At 32.8% G+C, this 17,394-nt stretch overlaps 1 protein-coding gene and 1 long non-coding RNA gene across 6 annotated transcripts in view; one reads left to right on the top strand and one right to left on the bottom strand.

Annotated features, from left to right (window-relative positions):
- The window catches only part of LOC106058702 (unconventional myosin-VI-like), a 53,207-nt gene that overhangs the window by 16,515 nt on the left and 19,298 nt on the right, over positions 1-17,394 (bottom strand). For 3 of the 4 annotated variants that reach the window (XM_013216184.2, XM_013216183.2, XM_013216185.2), the window contains exons 2-8: positions 4,350-4,496; positions 3,934-4,003; positions 3,276-3,349; positions 1,908-2,037; positions 1,002-1,166; positions 804-901; positions 187-351 (exon numbers count right to left, since the gene is read on the bottom strand). In XM_013216184.2, coding sequence (XP_013071638.1) covers positions 187-351; positions 804-901; positions 1,002-1,166; positions 1,908-2,037; positions 3,276-3,349; positions 3,934-4,003; positions 4,350-4,466 — 819 coding nt within the window. In that variant the 5' untranslated portion in view covers positions 4,467-4,496. Of the gene's footprint in view, positions 1-186; positions 352-803; positions 902-1,001; positions 1,167-1,907; positions 2,038-3,275; positions 3,350-3,933; positions 4,004-4,349; positions 4,497-8,376; positions 8,395-17,394 lie in introns of those variants that run through there. The other variant, XM_056032570.1, reaches the window with a different exon arrangement.
- On the top strand, positions 11,307-14,790 carry LOC129926755 (uncharacterized). Of its 2 annotated transcripts, none has more exons than XR_008778481.1 (4): positions 11,307-11,372; positions 12,923-13,029; positions 13,385-13,453; positions 13,816-14,790. It is a non-coding gene; the product is annotated as an uncharacterized LOC129926755 (long non-coding RNA). The 2 variants fall into 2 exon arrangements; XR_008778480.1 differs by lacking the exon at positions 11,307-11,372 and adding an exon at positions 11,517-11,722.

Genomic DNA, 17,394 nt, shown 5'->3' with positions numbered 1-17,394 from the left:
GGAAATAAAAAAAAAAAAATAAAAAAAAAAAGAAAAAAAAAAAGATATTCATTTCAATCAAGACTTTCAAAATGTTCTCTCACATACTTATAATATTTTTCCTTAGAATTATTCAAACAGTTCCACATCAAGTTGTTGTTAAAATTAAAAGACAGAAAATAACTGAGATTTTCATGAAGGCCTCACCTGAAATTGGTCTGGCGCTCCAAGTTTCAGTTTCTGGCGAAGGTCATCAGGTGCCCCGGCACACAATCGATAGAAGATATGGTAGTTCCTTTCCTCTGAGGACTGGGTACAAATACGGCTCTTCTCCAGCAAATAATGGGAGATAAATCCTCCACAAACAGAATTCTAGAGTGGACCATAAATATTTAAACATTTTTTAAGCTAAGTTTATAAAAACAACAACAACATAGGTTTAATTACTACTAATTAATAACTGACCTTTATTTAAAAAACAATACTTAAGATATTGGCAGGTTTAAACAAAGTACAAGGGACCATTACACTGACACAGAGGACTCCAGTTTGACAAGATATAAAGAAAGAGATGTGCCCAAAACCAATTCAGCTGGATAGGTACGTTGAGTCCTTTGATTCTCAATAAATATAAAATTAAGCAACTGATAGGATTGTCATAAAGTAAAGTAGTACCATTTCAGACGTTGCAATGTATAAGCTTGTTGTCCTAGGTTGTAAATGTTGCAATTTAGTAAAATTATGTTAACATTATAATAATCAACAGGGAATAGTTTTTAAATCCAGTCATCACTGTTACTTTAAAAATTAACAAATCAGCTAACCTTGTTGTCGAAGTGTATCTCCACAAACTTGCCAAAGCGGCTGCTGTTGTTGTTCCTCACAGTCTTGGCATTACCAAAAGCTTCCAGCAGAGGGTTGGCTAGATAAAGGACAAATATTAGTCTCAATTCAAAACACACACAAATCACACACAAAATATCATGAATCAATTAAGAACACTATAAACAATTCGGCCTTACATTCTAAGATCCTCTGCTCAATCGGCCCAGCATGTGTCCCCCAACTTTCTGTTAAATATTTGAGGATATGTTTAGTGGACTCAGTTTTCCCTGCACCTGACTCTCCACTCACAATAATGGACTGGCTATATTTGGTCACCTTCATGTCACGATAAGCCTTGTCAGCTGAAACAGATGTTCATAAGTGAGAGAACTGAATGGTTGGGACTAAATAAATATGTAGATACAATAAAATTTATAAAGTAGAAATAAATTTAATCAAGTTATTATTATAACAGATTTCTAGAATTTTTGGAAATAATTATAAGGAAGTTGATCTATTTTATTGTAACACACCAGGAGGAAAAAGAAAACAAATGAGTCTGTCCAGCTACATGTCAAGAGTATAACAGGAAGATGCTCTTTGATTCTGTGAAATACAAAGGCTGGATGGGTTGTACACACAACTGTCATTAGAGCAAGGAAAAGGTTGCCTGAGTCAGCTAGGGAAATTAATAAATCAGTATGAGGGTTTAGTCTTTACTTCACATTATTAATGATTAGGAAAACATGTGGAAAAGAGTAGAGCATAATAATCTTCATATCTGAAAATATTTATAAAATAAGAGCCATGATTCCTTAAACATAATTACTCTCAAAAGTACTAGAGGGAGCATATATATATATGAGTTCAACATGTCACAAGAAGTGCTAGCTAAACAAAGTCTTAAAAGAGTTTGTATTTAATGCAAGACCTGAATCTTTAACCCTAATACAGATAAGGTCATCAGAGGCCATGCAATCTTACAACACTTATGCAGAACTTTACTGACCAGAACAATTAAAGAGCCATGGTTGTGCCTTCACACTAGAACAGAATAATAGAAACAGTTCAGGGTTAACATTAAAATGTGATAAAACACTTACCAATGGCATAGACATGAGGAGGCAATGTGCCCAAAGATTTTCCCTGATATTTTTTTATGGTAGCCACTGTGTACAGGTCTGGAACTTCATAATAGGGGTTGATGGCTATCAGGATATTAGCAGTGTAAGTCTGAAATAAGGAAAGCTGATGTGTTAAACTAGCAGTAAAATATGCTTTAAAGTAAATATGTAAATGATTCCAACGGTAATTAGTAAAAATTTATGAGCTTAATACCATAAGTCATATCTATAAAAATAGCAAGTACAAACTACATACATCAATATTGGTATCCAACTAATGTTTTTATTAATTACTTTAAAATACCAAAGACAACAACTGGTCTAATTTTTCTGACCCAATCACATAGATATTAAACTTCTTATGTTTATGTTATATTTTTTTTAATGTTCTAAACTATAAAAAATTATTCACCCTATACTGGGAAATCCCCAATCATGAATAAGAATAAAAACAAGGTTACAAAGACAGTTTGTGTGGAAACACAAACTCAAAATTGGCCCCTGAAGTGGTCCACCCAGGCAGGCTTCAATATTTTCAGAAAGAACATCCAAATGAAATTATATCAAAGACAAATGAGAGATAAGAATGGAGAAAGAAGGTTGACAGATCTTGTGTAGTGCCCCAACGGTCCAGCAGATCAAAGGATAGGTGCAAGTGAATGCAAAGTTAGATGTGAAACTGGCCTAACTAGTTCCCTTTCAGACCTTGTGGTCTATAGGGCAGATGATGTAAAGATCATCTGTTTTTGTGGCCTACGGTTAACGAGGGTGTCATGTAGCCAACACAACGACCAACCGCCTTTACTTTTCCCCAACTAATGTCAGGTACCCATTAGAGCTGGGTAGACTCAGAAGTTGAAAATCCCAGTCTTCACCAGGATTCGAACCCGGGACCCCTGGTTCGGAAGCCAAGCGCTTTATCGCTCAGCTACCACGCCTCTCCTGGCGTAACTGAAGTCTTATAATTGATGTAATTGTTTTGAAAAGGCTCAATCTCTTAATCGAATCCTCAAAATAGATATTTCGCAAAAATTGTTTATCAAGAAAATGCAGTTTATAAGATTACTATTTGTTTTAAATTAGGTCTAATTTATAATGCATACTAATTAGCTTTTTCTCTTTAAAAAACTGCTTGCATAAGTGATTTAAAAAATTAGATTTTTCGATTTCAGAAAAAAAAAAGTAGTCGTTGCATCAGATCTTTGAATGGTCTAAAATATTGTGATGTCGGATTTTCACTATCTTTTCTAGTTTACGAGATCTAAACGGGACGGACGGACAGACATTTCACACAAAACTAATAGCGTCTTTTCCCCTTTCGGGGGCGCTAACAAAAGCATTACTTACATAAATCTGATTCTTCATGTAACGAATTTTAATGTTGTGGAGCAATGTGGCTTCATTCAGGTACATGAGAGCACCTAGAACAAGAGTTGTGAAAATTAGTAAGAACAAAAGCACTTCTATCAGATAGATAAACCTAGATGTTAATAACTAATATCCATAAATCTATATTTATTTATCTATATTTAAAAATCATAAAAGAGAGGTTAATATATTTTTTGTTCATAAAAAAAAAATATCAATGTAAATTAAACACTAACAGATCAATAATTAATTGTTGCTTGCAATTAGAAGATTAATAAAAAGTTTACTTGTAGCCTTACAGTAAAACAAATGACAAATAAAATGTTCAAATATGTTTGACTCTTATATTAACAGCTATGTTGTATGCTCAACATTACTTTATTATTTATCCAATATATTTGGTGTGTCTGTGTGACTTAATTTTACAAATAGAGTCAATGTACTATTTCTCTGTGATTTTACTTATAGAGTCAATGTACTATTTCTGTGTGACTTAATTTTACAAATAGAGTTAATGTACTATTTCTCTGTGACTTTACTTATAGAGTCAATGTACTATTTCTGTGTGACTTAATTTTACAAATAGAGTGAATGTACTATTTCTGCTTTATAAATGAGAAAATCCACATTTACTTACAATTGTCCTCAGTATCCTTGTTATCATATTCCTCAGCTGGGAATGTTCGGTCATACAGAGAGTTGATAGTCTGAAAGGTCAAATAATATGCACTTAACACAAATGGCAAAGAAGATAAAGAGTGGTGTCCCCTTCTTGACTAAGATCATCAGGGCAGAATAAGGATTGTTGAAATGCGGATAATGTTATTGAAAGTACACAAAAAAATAAGGTATGCCTAATGTATTATGTCAAGCATTTGTAGGACAAATAAGAAAATAAACAATATAAAGCCTTGGAACAAATCAATGGGCAAAGCTGGTGAGTAATGCTAATGTTACCATTAAAGGACCCAAGTGATTGTCCCATGTGGGAGATCCTATTTAATACTTGCTGATAATAAAAAAAAATTAAGAGCCATTAAAAAAACAACTTACTGTGCCTGGAGCATCAAATGGTTCAATGGTAATTATGTCAGAGCCAATATCCACAATACGACCCAATTTGAAGCCATCAATGGGGTGGGGGGCCCACACCCTCTTTCCCCCGTCCATGACTGCTGGCTAGTGGGTTGCAATCAGAATCTGGAAAAAAAAATTATACAAAAAAATGTAATATTTCTTTATTTCATTTATAGGGCAGATAAGTTTTGTTATTATTTAATGATTTATTTGATTTCAATAAATTTGATATCATTAAAAAGAAAAAAAAATGAATTAGAAAAAAATGTGAACAGCCTGAACAGCCTTGTGGGCTAAAGCCTTCTCAGGCTTCTGTAGCTAACGTGGTAACTGTCACGTCCCTAGTGACACCTCATTGTTCACAAAATGAGGACATTGTACCTATCTCAAATCAGATTTCAAGTCTTATGACATTCATTTTTTTACTATAATAATTTTTCTTGATTTTTTTTTCTACATTTGCACATGCTTACATATGTTATTATTGTGAAGAATTCTAAAACTAGAATACTGCATATTATTGAATATTATAACTGATTTTTATACATGGAAGAAGTATCTGTAATATTATTGTACGTTGGTAACATTATTATATGTAAGATTGAGCGGTTGCAGTTCTGTATTACTCAATATGCAATCCGCTTAGGAAGAGGGGGGTATATGTCATGTCCCTTAGTGACACCTCATTGTTCACAAAATGAGGTAATTGTACCCACGCTTAAATGCCAGAAAGACGCTGATTAAAACTTAGTTCAAGGCTACAGCAGGGAAACATAATTAACGTAGGTTAAATTACAAAAACAATTAAAAGGAAAATTAAATGTAAACAAGTCAAGGAGTCAAGAATGGGTATTGAGATGTCATGGTTCTTTATTCTAAAGAAAGATATAAAAGGCGGAATGTTAGCTTGAGATGAGAGAGAGCTAGAAAGTTAGACTTAGAAGTCGCTGGTTTTAAAGTAAATAGTTACTCATTTTATTGATCATTTTCACTGAATCCTGTATCTGTTTTATATATTTTTGTACATACATTTATTGTTTCAAGTTCAAGTTTACGTTAACTAAAACTCAAGAAAAACATATCAGCACTTTGTTACTTCATTGATTATTAAAGTGTTTGAACTATAATCGAGGCACCTCCGAATCCGCATGTCACAAGTTTATGTCATCAAGATCATCAAATCAAACAAACATAATAAACACGTGACAGTAACCACTCTGCTAGTGAAGAGTCTATGAACATGGAAGATTGTATAGTTATCTATTGTTTCTATTTCATGTTTGTGTTCACTCAGATGACAAGCTAAAATAAAGGGGACTAATTCAGCTTATACAACTACTTCAGTACAGTACTATTTTTTTCCCATGTTTAAGATATCAAACAAAATAATTTATTACCAATAGTTAATTAACTAAGTGGTTCTTGAGTTGTCAGGTAAAAGAAATAGTTGTGCAAAATTTCAGCTTCATCAGAGATTTGGTGTCTGAGAAATAATGTGTACAAACTTTTGGCCAGACAGACAGACTGAGTAAGTTTATATAAGCTTTGTAACAATTATAATTGAGCAGATAGCCTTTAAAGTTTAGATTTATCTTTAATTAAAGACAAATACAAATAGGGATTTCTGAATGCAAAAAAATACATGAGAATTGTTTAAAAATTAATTATAATTCAAAGTATCTCTTTAATACACTTAAAGAATGCCTCATGTTTTATGTATCTAATGGGTCTGGGAAACAAAACACTATTAGAACCCACCTTTAACCCATAATAAAAACTGCAAAGACAATCTATTGGTGAAAAAGTATTGAATAATGCCAGCCATTACTATTTCCGTATTGAATAATGCCAGCCATTACTATTTCCAGATGGACTGTTTCATTTTTAATAACACAATAATTTAGCATGTTCTGAGATCTAAAATTACAGAATGAAAACATTTGACTCAATGAAACAGTTTCCAGTCTGTTTCAAACAAAAAGGTGAAGGTCACTTGATCAGTCAACAAATGGGCAGAAAAAGAATAGAGCAGGACTAGGTCAGTTTGACACAGCATGGCATTTTAAGTCTCAACTAAAGCCCACTTTGCTGTTAATTAAACACATCACTGGAGTCTAACTACAGACTGGAGTCTAACTACAGACTTTCGGATGACACAGTCGCAGTGTGTTACTTAAACACATAAAGGAATTTTTAATAATGAACTATTACTGTGAATGGAATGAATGGAATACTGACAATTGAAAACTAACTCTAGGTTTTAAGAAGAACTATATATTTGTGTACATCTAAAAATTGTAAATTATAAAACAAAACAAAGAACTGAAAAAAAAAAAAATCACTAGATGAAGCTGTAAGGTCAGGGTAGAGCTGGGAAGCCAACTAGCAAAAGATTGGAGAGTGGCACATTTTTATTGAGACCTTTGCCTAGAAATACAAAGGGCAGGTGAACAATGATAGAAGCAATTAGACAAACTTCCAAAAATCATAGAATCTAGATCTAGAATATATAGATCTATCTCTAGAATCTAGATCTCAGTCTCTCTAGTATACATCTACTATATTAATGATTAGATAAAATATACAATAAAATATTACAAGGTGAAGGATCTACACTAAGTGGTAATAGCCAAGCCTGGCATTGGATGGAAATCCAATATCCAGATCCCTGCCTGCATCCCCATGTTCTTTTTGGTCTTCCTCTCAGTATAGTGCTCTAAGATGGGAATTCCACTCCAACAGGGCCAGTCTAGCTCTGACGTCATCTTTTCTTAGGTTGTGACTAGCGTGACCAAGTCATCACCACTTTCTTTTTCTGAAATCTTCATCTCTAGACTGTGTTTTTATTTCTTTGTCCACTCATTTTTTACAAATCAAATAGGAACATATAAAACTAAAATATTAGAATATGCATCCTCTGTTAGAGTTCCCTCAACTTAAGAGAACATAAACTTTAAAGAAACTAGCACAGACACAGAATAGAGCAGTGAGATTCATAACTAATGAATTTTCACACTTGATTCTAAAGTAACACCTTTAATAAAATCATGAAATTTAGAGACCTTTCAGGATAGAAGAATAGGTGCTGTAGTTCAGTGGTAAAGCACTTGGCTCCTGAACAGATGCCCTGAGTTCAAATCCTGGTGAAAAACTGGGATTTTTAATTTCCGGATCTTTGGGCATCTCTAAGTACACCCTTCTCTAAAGGGTACCTTTCATTAGTTGGGGAAAAGTAAAGGTGGTAGGTCATTGTGCCACATGACACTCTCATTAACCATGGGCCACAAAAACAGGTGACCTTTACATTATCTGCCCAATAGACTATAGATGACAGGGTCTGAAAGGGAAACTTTACTTTACTTCAGAATAGAAGACTTAAAAGTAAAGTAGCAATTTTACATTTAAACACTGAACCATAATCTTCAAATACAAAAACAAAACCTAATCTAATAAAATACTCAGAAAAAAAACATAGATAGAGTCTGATTGAGGCACATTTCTTGTTCCATATGATGATATATGCTAAATTTGTAGAAATCAGCCAGAAAAAACAATAAACTGCCAGACTTCAAGTCATTGAATGATTGATTAACATGCATGACTAGATTGGCCTAGGCTAGATTTCATTAGAATTTAGATCTAGATCTACTCTACCATTGCCATTACCATTCTACCACTGACTGGTGATTGTAGTGTGTAGTTAATTATAGTTAGAGTCTAATAATCATTATTATTATAATCATAATAATGCACATGATTTGTGTTTACAATTATTTGTGTTACAATTACATCTTACATGTGACTGATGTGCACTGTAGTCTGTAGTGTAGGCCAGTGTGAGTGTAGCTAGGTTAGGTGTAGGCTTTTATAATTTTAAATTTATCGTACTGGGAGTGTCAGTAGTAGGCTACTTCTTAGTAGTACTCAGTAGATGTTCTACTTATTCTAGTCGTAGATCTAGGCATTATCGTGATTATGGCTAAAAAAAAACTTAAAAGATTACCAGTTTAACAAATAAGATCTATTTTAGAGTTTAGTTAGGAGGTCTAAAGAGCTTCTTTGCTCTAAGAATCATGCATTGCAATGCAACATTTCAATATTGAATAGATTCAAGATCTAGATTCTAGATCTAGCCAATATTTTATTTTATAATTATAAATTGTTGATGGAACTCTTAAATGTGAGAAAACAACATCAATCATACCTGCTTGTAGATTATAGGTTTTTAGATAAAAGAGTATATCTAGTATAATCTAGCTTGATACAGCGAAATGGCATATAAAGCGAACACCTCCCCGTAATTTTTATCCATTCTTATTTATTTCAAAAGTAACTGCAGAACTAAGAAATTAGTATTACAAACAGTCCATTTTTATACATTTCCCACATAGTCACTTTCGTTTTCCCTCATAAAATAAAGCATAGCTGAAGGTCAAAGTTGACATGTATGGAAATTTCATTCTCAAAACGTTTCCGGATAAACGAGAATAGGTCCGAACTTAAGGCGATTTTAAAGCACCAATGGACATCGGCCGAAATAAAATTGCATATTATGCTTATAAATTGATGAGGAAATAGTTAGCTAGAATAGCTAAGGCTATTCATTCCGTTGAAAAATAAATATTATGGGGTGTTCGCTCAAAATGACCCTTTTAACTGAAAACCTATTCAGCGAAACCCCTATTATATAAGCTTAAAAAGCCATTAATAATAATTTAGTTACTGATTTAGTCTGTTTTCTTTTTGTCTTATCTATTGTTATTGTTTGTAAACTGAAATATTAAAATAATAGGCATATTTTTAACCTTAACCCAATGTCTTGGATTTCGAAGATTAAGGATGAGTGCATCACTATAATACGTGTTTCGCATGACTACGCCCAGTTGCGACCAGCATATTTTCCCGCATTTTCTTTCCGTCTAAAATGTTTGACTCGCAGCTCTCCAACAGTTTCAGAGGTCATTTGCTGGCAGTTACTTTCCTCTATGCCAGTGAGGGTGAAATGACGCTTCAGTTGATCTTAACAGCGCTTATACGGGGGGGGGGGGGGGGGGGGCTCTGTTTTGCCGTCCTCCTTTTTTTTAACTGGCTGGTTAACATCTTGTTACTAATTAATGATATTAATATGTGTATAAATGTTTAAAAGAAGTGCAGAATTCATTTTCACAGGGTTCCCCCACCATTCTGAGATTAGGATTATTAGGAGATTTCCAAGAGTTTTCCAGGAGAAAATATTCGATTTCAGGATCGGAAAAACGCGAACTATATATTTAGTAATAAATATAAGAGTTACCATATAATATACATGTATAAAATTACAAGATCTCTCTTGAGCCTTTCGTCTCCATGCCCGAAACCCAAGCTGTTGTAGATCTGTCTCCATAACATCATCAATCCATCGCATTCGGGATCTGCCTTTGGGTCAATCAGCTTGTGTGTGTGTGGGGTGGGGGAGATCGAGTTGATGGTGATTAAGTGCACTAAACAAAAGTTCTTTTAAAAAGAATAGTTGCAGTAACGAGAGTTTATGAAATGGAGAGTAGTACGACGTGGACTAGCCTATAGGAAGGTGGCGAGATAGAATTTTGTAGTTTCTTTCTTTCTTTAAAAAAAAAAAATAGATCGCAAGTTTCGTAGGCTATATGTAGACATCAGTTACAAGCAGAGAAAGGAGATGTGGAGCACGACAAAAGTGAAAACAAATTTAGGCCTAATGCCACAAGGAGGACAATAGTTATAATGCTTCATGGAAGAAGTTAGATGATAGAACTAATTGAAGCATAATTTCCTATATTTTAACATGCTATTTCGCTATTTTTTACGGCCTTTCGCTCATTATGACTCCCGCGAAAATTGCGTTCGCTGATTAGGTCTGACCCCTACCGCAAGTTGACTTGATTTATAAATTTAATAGCTGATATGGAAAAAATAATCAAATTTAGTTTTATCGCCCAATAGCTGAGGAGTCCGCAGGTGTTTTCATTTTTATTATAAGTTTAACCATTGCGGAGTTATAAATTCTAAACTAAAAACTGGCACAAAAGCGTTCGCCATTGGTCCTTTCCCATATATATCTAGATCATGGAACTATACTAATGGAACACCAGCTTCGAGATTTTATGATCAGAGTGCCGTCGCGCATCTTTTTTCGCGCACCATACCAATTTGAAAAATCGATGAGGATGCCAAAGAAGAAATTTACTCCGAGAGCCACTTGGATTGACCTTCATTGAGAGTAAAACTTCCCCACACTATATTTTATTAGATCTGTAAAAACTTTATCCATTTTCTGACTATCTGATAAAATAGATACAATTTCCCTGAATAATGGATCGTCACAAAAGATTTTTTTTTAAGGCCACTTCGTTAAAATAGGTGTTTCCAGTACTTCCTCATTTGGGTATTTTACACAAAATCTGGAATTTTTTTTTATGTACATGTCATTTTTATCATCTGTCCCGCGCAACCAAACCATCCACTTTTCCCGGTCACCAATGTTCTTAACAAGATATCAAGAGAGAGAGGCTAGTTCATTATTTGCGTAGTCCAGCCAGCTTTTTTTTTTGACAACCTTTTTTCGTTCTTTCTCATGAAGGATATGTTTTGAAAATTAGTCTTACAAAATACAATTCCAAACCAACTCATGCAGTTATCGTCTTTTCACAGTATTGAGGAGTCATCCTTTTTTCTAGCCAGAGTGTTAATTGGCAAAAGTGAAAAATTCATTTTCTTTAATTTTTTAAAGTAAATATTCATAACTATATCTTTTATATAATAATATATTTTTAAAATAATAATCTTTTATATAGACATGCTTTAATAGATCTCATAAATGATTAACTCGGACCTACCAATATGGGTATATAAATACTTAAATCTGGGTATTTAAAATTTCGAATGCGAATTTTTTAAAAACCGAAATTATATTGATTTAGATCTCTTGTATAATATCTAGAATAATATAGATCTACAACACCTAGACTAAAGTTAAAGACTAAGGTCTAGATTTATTTAACGTTTTAAAAAAAAAATCAATAGATCTAATATAGACAGTCATGAGACACTATAGTTAGTATAGTTAATACTTTTTAATAGTAGATCTATAATCTATCAATTCTATCTAAATCTAGACTTCACTTTCACATCACATTCACACGATTATGATACAGACAGTGAATGAAACGAATGCAGTGGTTATACTGATTATACTTAAAGTGACGATACTACTTATAGATCTACCAGTTGATAAACATCATCATCATAGATAATAATCTACATCTATAATCATAGTGCCCTTTATTTAGTCAAGATAGTGGAACGTAAACTCGAAGGTTTAATACAATACCACGGTATGAGTCTATGAGTTAGTATAAGATCTAATTATTTTGTTACTTTGTATGTGACAGTATGTCAATGTCTCAATTAAAATAATTAATATCATCAGCCATATCATTTTAAATATTTAAAAAGTAGACATAGATTTTTATTATATTATAAATAGATAGATTAGATCTACATATAATTTTACAAACTTTAGAAATGATTGATTTTATTTTTTATTGATAAGCCTTCTAGACTAGATCTAGCATCTCTAGCTAGACTCTAACATGTAGATTGTAGATCTTTGAATTGGATCTATATTCACCTTCCTAAATTGTCTCTAAAGTCTGTAGCTGATTTGAGAGGCCCAACGAGGCAAGACGAGTCTATTAGTACTCTGTCTCTTGATCTATCTAGTAGGCCTACTAAGCTAGTGCATTAGCCATAGTGTAGTCAAATCTTGACAACTAGTCTTCTAGATCTAAGCTTCTAGAATAATTAGATCTAGTTTAGATTTAGAATATAAAAGTTTTTACTACCTAAAATACTAAATCTACTGATCTAAATTCTAGATATATAGATCCAGTTCAGATTAGGATATAAAAATATTCCACTAGCTAAAATTCTAAATCTACTGATCTATACTTAATATGTTAGATATTATATGACATCTACAAAAATTATTATTAAGATATAATTATAGATTCTAGACTAGTTATATATGTACATAAAATATATAAATAAAAGATAAAATTTATGCTGGCCTAGGTCCCATAAATTTATAATTGATCCAGATCTATCAGTAAAAGTTACCTTCGATTGGCAGTTTTACCCAATCTAATCTATACAAGACAATTTATAATCCATGCCTTGCCTACACCCCATATATATTAGTTTCCATTCCATGCCATACCCAGACCCATGAGTTCATGAAATAATAAATGATGTGGTGTCAAGTTGGATCTATCCCCTGAAATTCAGTACTTTAATATAAAACTCACATATATCTAGTTAATTATTTGCTATGACACTCTGATAAACTTGGACTTGTGTGATACATATATGTTTCTTATCAGATTTAATTAATGAAGTTTTGGTGCATTTTAACCAGTAATAAGGCTACAAAAGTAGCATCAGGTGTATTCTAACCATTGGTATTTTTCCTGGCAACATTTCTATTCTAGTCTGTGATAAATTATAAATTAAAAAAAATGTTTGTAATGTTTCAGTTATTAACAAGTAGAACCATGGCAACCAGTTCTGATGATGTACCAGAATGGCTCAAGGATCATACTTATACTATTTCCACTCTCTGGGCATCCATTCAATATTTAATGTAAGTACTACTATACAATTTTTATTTTAGTTTTATCTAATAGATGTTTTATGAATTGTGTGATTTTCATGGTCAAGCAACATCCAAATATCTGGGATGGAATTTAACATTTTTCTCTAAGTTGTTTTTTTTTTATTTATAACACTCTTAAGCACATTCATCTTTCATGAATGCCTAATATACCTTGGCTGTTGTGCAGGCCATTCCTTTACAATAAACTGTTAGATGAAATTAGGCAAAATTGTCTGATAATTTGTTTGTTTGATACAACAACGTTTTCAATTTAATAATATTATTTTTTAATTGTAATGTTTTCAAAAGAAATTAACCAATATGTCTAATTGTATAATTACAGTTATGTTTGGAAATGCAAGAAAAAGGCATGCATTCCTGAAAAGTCAATGATTGGTTGCACCTCTTAAAGGTAAGGTACTGCAATTTTTCCCATGTACTTTTCTCATAAGCTGAAGTACTTGTATTTTTGAAAAACTAGTTTTCCATGAAAATGTAAATCATAATATATGTTATAGTTGCTTTTAGATTAGTTCAATGTGCATCAAATTAACTGAACATCTGCCTTCACCTATAGTAATAATTCATAACTATTAAGGTCAGGGCCATGTCTACACATTAACGCAGTAGCTCCTTTTAGGTACAGACTATTTTTAGAATGTCAAAATTATAAAACTATAATTAATAACATATATACGTTTAGCATGGTCAACACATATGTCACACATATTTTTTAATTTTTTAAAAAATCCTTTTATTTATTTTTATAACTAGATAACTTTCTGTTATGAGAAAAGATGAGATTCTTGGACTCCTGCATAGCACCACCAGAAAGGAAAATCCCATCATGTTGCAAAATAAAAGTCTCGGACCAATTTTAATTTATATATATTATACTGTAAGCTGTATACATATTTATGTATATCCTGTCATTCAGCCAACAGGTTTGGATTTAGTATTTCTTTAAATCTGTTTGATATTGTACTTGAAAACTATTAATCTGAGCCCCATTAAAACAAGAGGGAGTGCAGTGGGTGAGTGGTAAGGGAAATTTTACTTTTTTAAAATTAAAATAAGAATCTAACAAAAGTAAACATATAAAATATGGTGCATTCTCCTTAAAACTAAAACCTGGTGCAAAGGTTTAAAATGTTGGCAAAAAAAAAGCAACATCAATTAAATATTCTTAATTCCCTTTGCAAAACTTACTGAGAAGAACATGCATGTTGTTCCCTCATAAGTTTCTTGACAGAGGAAATCTTGTTTATATTAGATTTGAATTAAGCAAATTAAGAAAAAAATTATAATCATTACGGGGTATTTCAAATGGTTGTATCTAAACCTTATGAATTATTTTTCAGTTATAAGTATATTGAAATGAATGGATAATCATGAAATTGTTAAATAATTGCTGCTATCATTCCATTGACTAAAGAACCATAATTTTTTTTTTAAATTAATTTCAAAATTAATTAATTTTCAAGCAGAGTTCACATAGATCTTGAGTGAAATTTTTCTTTTTTTGACTAATGCTTCAATTTTATTGTATCATTAGTTTTTTATTTTTATTACCCAGAATATTTAAAAAATGAGTACACTATTTTCATGTAATAATGTAACTTGGTATTCACACATCAAAATACGCTATAATCTTTAGGCCATATAGATTAGTATAAATATAAATTAACTTGCTTAAATACATTGTAAATGTATATTGTTTGGATAAGAATAAAGTTTTTCTGTAGACAATTATTGTTCAAGATTTGTTGATGCTCCTGCTTAATAAATTATATACACAGGTCATTAGTTTTAACACACTACTGACACAAGAAAAACTGGTCGCCCCCACTTCCATTACATAGATGTAATAAAACGTGACCTCAAATCAGTGAACATCAATACTGACAATTGGGAAGACATAGCTTTAGACCGCAACAGATGGAGGGACAGTGAAAGTACAAAGGTCTCAGCTCAGGAAGAAAAACGTACAATCCGAAAAACGGCCAGCTCCTCTACCACCGAAGCAAAAACCACCTTAACCTGTGCTATCTGTGGATGGGAGTGTCTCTCCGAAATAGGGCTCCACAGCCACATGAGGAAGTGTGCTCTGAGATGAAACCTTAGTCTTTGTATTTCTACGACTGAAAGAGGCCAATGATGATGATACAGGTCATTAGTTTTAACACCTCTGATAATAAATGACAGTACAAGTTATTGAATGAAATTTGTCATTATTTCAGGTGCTTTAGGCCTACATCAATGTGAGGTACCAGTACTTTGATTGTGTCATATAACAATTTAAAGCAACATTTTGAAATGAATAGTGTGTAGAATTGACAGTAAATACATTTAAGTGATGGGCTGTGATCTGCATGAATTTAGAGCTGATCATGTATTGAATTTGTGTTTTTGATCTTTACTTCAAGTAAATGTTAATGAACAATTAATTTTTAATGAATAAATAATTTAAAAATAAATACAAAGAAACCATAAACATCTACTTTATTTTAATAATTTTTTTTCATCAGAACAGAATTTCCAACTTTGCATTCTTAAAATAAAATATAATTTATTTAGAGTAGAGTCAGAACACAAAATCATAGTTTTGAAATTAAGTAAATTAAGCTAAGCTGTGATCTCTTATAAACATTTGTATATAGACTACACACAATTTAATTATTATTTTTCATCAAATTGCAGGAACTAGTACATGTACTTATGCATATTTGACAATAAAAAACCTTAGTCAATGAAATAGTAATACTAGTAAATGAGATAAAAGTAAACTAAATATCATCAATGCTATTGAAGCCACACTTGTTTCTTTTTATCTTGTTTGGTGGACAGCAATTAAAGTTGCTATTAATTTTACTGATTGTCTTAGCTGAAATGCCAGTGTCGTCTCTTTGAATCCTAAGCTAATTTTCTTGGTTACTAGAAGTCCAGATGTTTGGAGTTTCATTCTAAACACCTATATATTCCGAAATGGCCTTCCGATAGGCAAAACCTATTTGCCTAACATGTCATATGCACATAAAGAGGTACCACAGAAATGCTTTAAAGACAAGCTTAGGCGCCAACTTGCTTTAACTGACATAGAATAAGAGAGCACCTGGTTGCATACAGCTTCAGAACGAGACAGCTGGAGGTCACTTACAAAGGTGTGGTATACACCAATGAAAATTAATTGCCGAGGGTAGACGGCAAAAAGAAAAAAAAACTGATTCTACCACAGATGGACAATGGTTATGCCTGTGCTCAGTGTGGCATAATATGTAGGTCACAGCTGGGGCTGAGTAGCCACTGGAAACATAGCATTCCTAGTCTTCGGAATCAAAGACAAGCCTATCATTTTTGTAGAATAGTTTGTAGCTTCTGTAAATGCATGAAATGCCATCACAAATGCAGACCTGCCTACCGTTACGCAAAATGCGTATTCGTTACGCAAAATCTCCCAAAAATGACCGTCAGTACGCAAATACGCATTTAACCCGTCGCGTTACGCATTTCGTATCCTTTCCCCCCTCTCTTGACTAGCTTACGAGCGGTCACGGAGGTCACGCTAAGCCGTCCTGTTGGGGGGGGGGGGATAAACAGAAAAGGTGGGGGAACACATTGTGTCCAGATCTATACGTTGATTGGTTCTTAATAGCAATTAGATTTAGTCAAGAAATGAAGAACGCGAGAGTGAGGGAGTGGCGGGTTGGTACCAGGTTGGTACCGTCAGTTAGCTGATACACCAACGTGACTTTTTTTTTTGTAAGTTCATTAGTAGAAATTAATTATGTTGAATCCCTGATTCCCGTATTTATTTGTATAGAAAAAAATATCGAAATGCTATCGATTCAAAACACATCGAGTGACATTGTAGATATCTAGTCTAGATCTGGATTCTAGATCTAGAATCTAGATAACTTTTATATAGAAATAGATCTAGCTAGAGTCTAGCTAGTCATTACGTTATGTCATGATTCTCTACATTAGTAATTACTCTAGCCTACAATCTAGATCCAATTTAGTTGTAGATCTAGTATGATTTAGATCATTTTAGATTGACTAGATTCTAGATCTAGATCGATAACATCTACTACCATCTAGTCTCGATCTAGACTAGATTCTTATTAAAGAATAGATCAAGAATGAAGGTAGGCCTACGAAAGTTTGGAGTAGACCTACGTTTGTAGCGGATCCACGGCATCGGTAACACTCTCGAGCCCAGATCTAGAGTAGATTATATTCATTATATAGACATAGATCCAGATCTAGCGACTAGCGTAGATTATATTTATTATATAGACATAGATCCAGATCTAGTCTAGATTCATGACATCTAGATCTAATATAGGCCTATAT

The sequence above is a fragment of the Biomphalaria glabrata genome, chromosome 6 (genome assembly GCF_947242115.1).
Source record: "Biomphalaria glabrata chromosome 6, xgBioGlab47.1, whole genome shotgun sequence".
NCBI lineage: Eukaryota > Metazoa > Mollusca > Gastropoda > Planorbidae > Biomphalaria > Biomphalaria glabrata.
The sequence above is the reverse complement of the archived record's forward strand: the minus strand, read 5'-3'. Positions and strand labels throughout refer to the sequence as shown.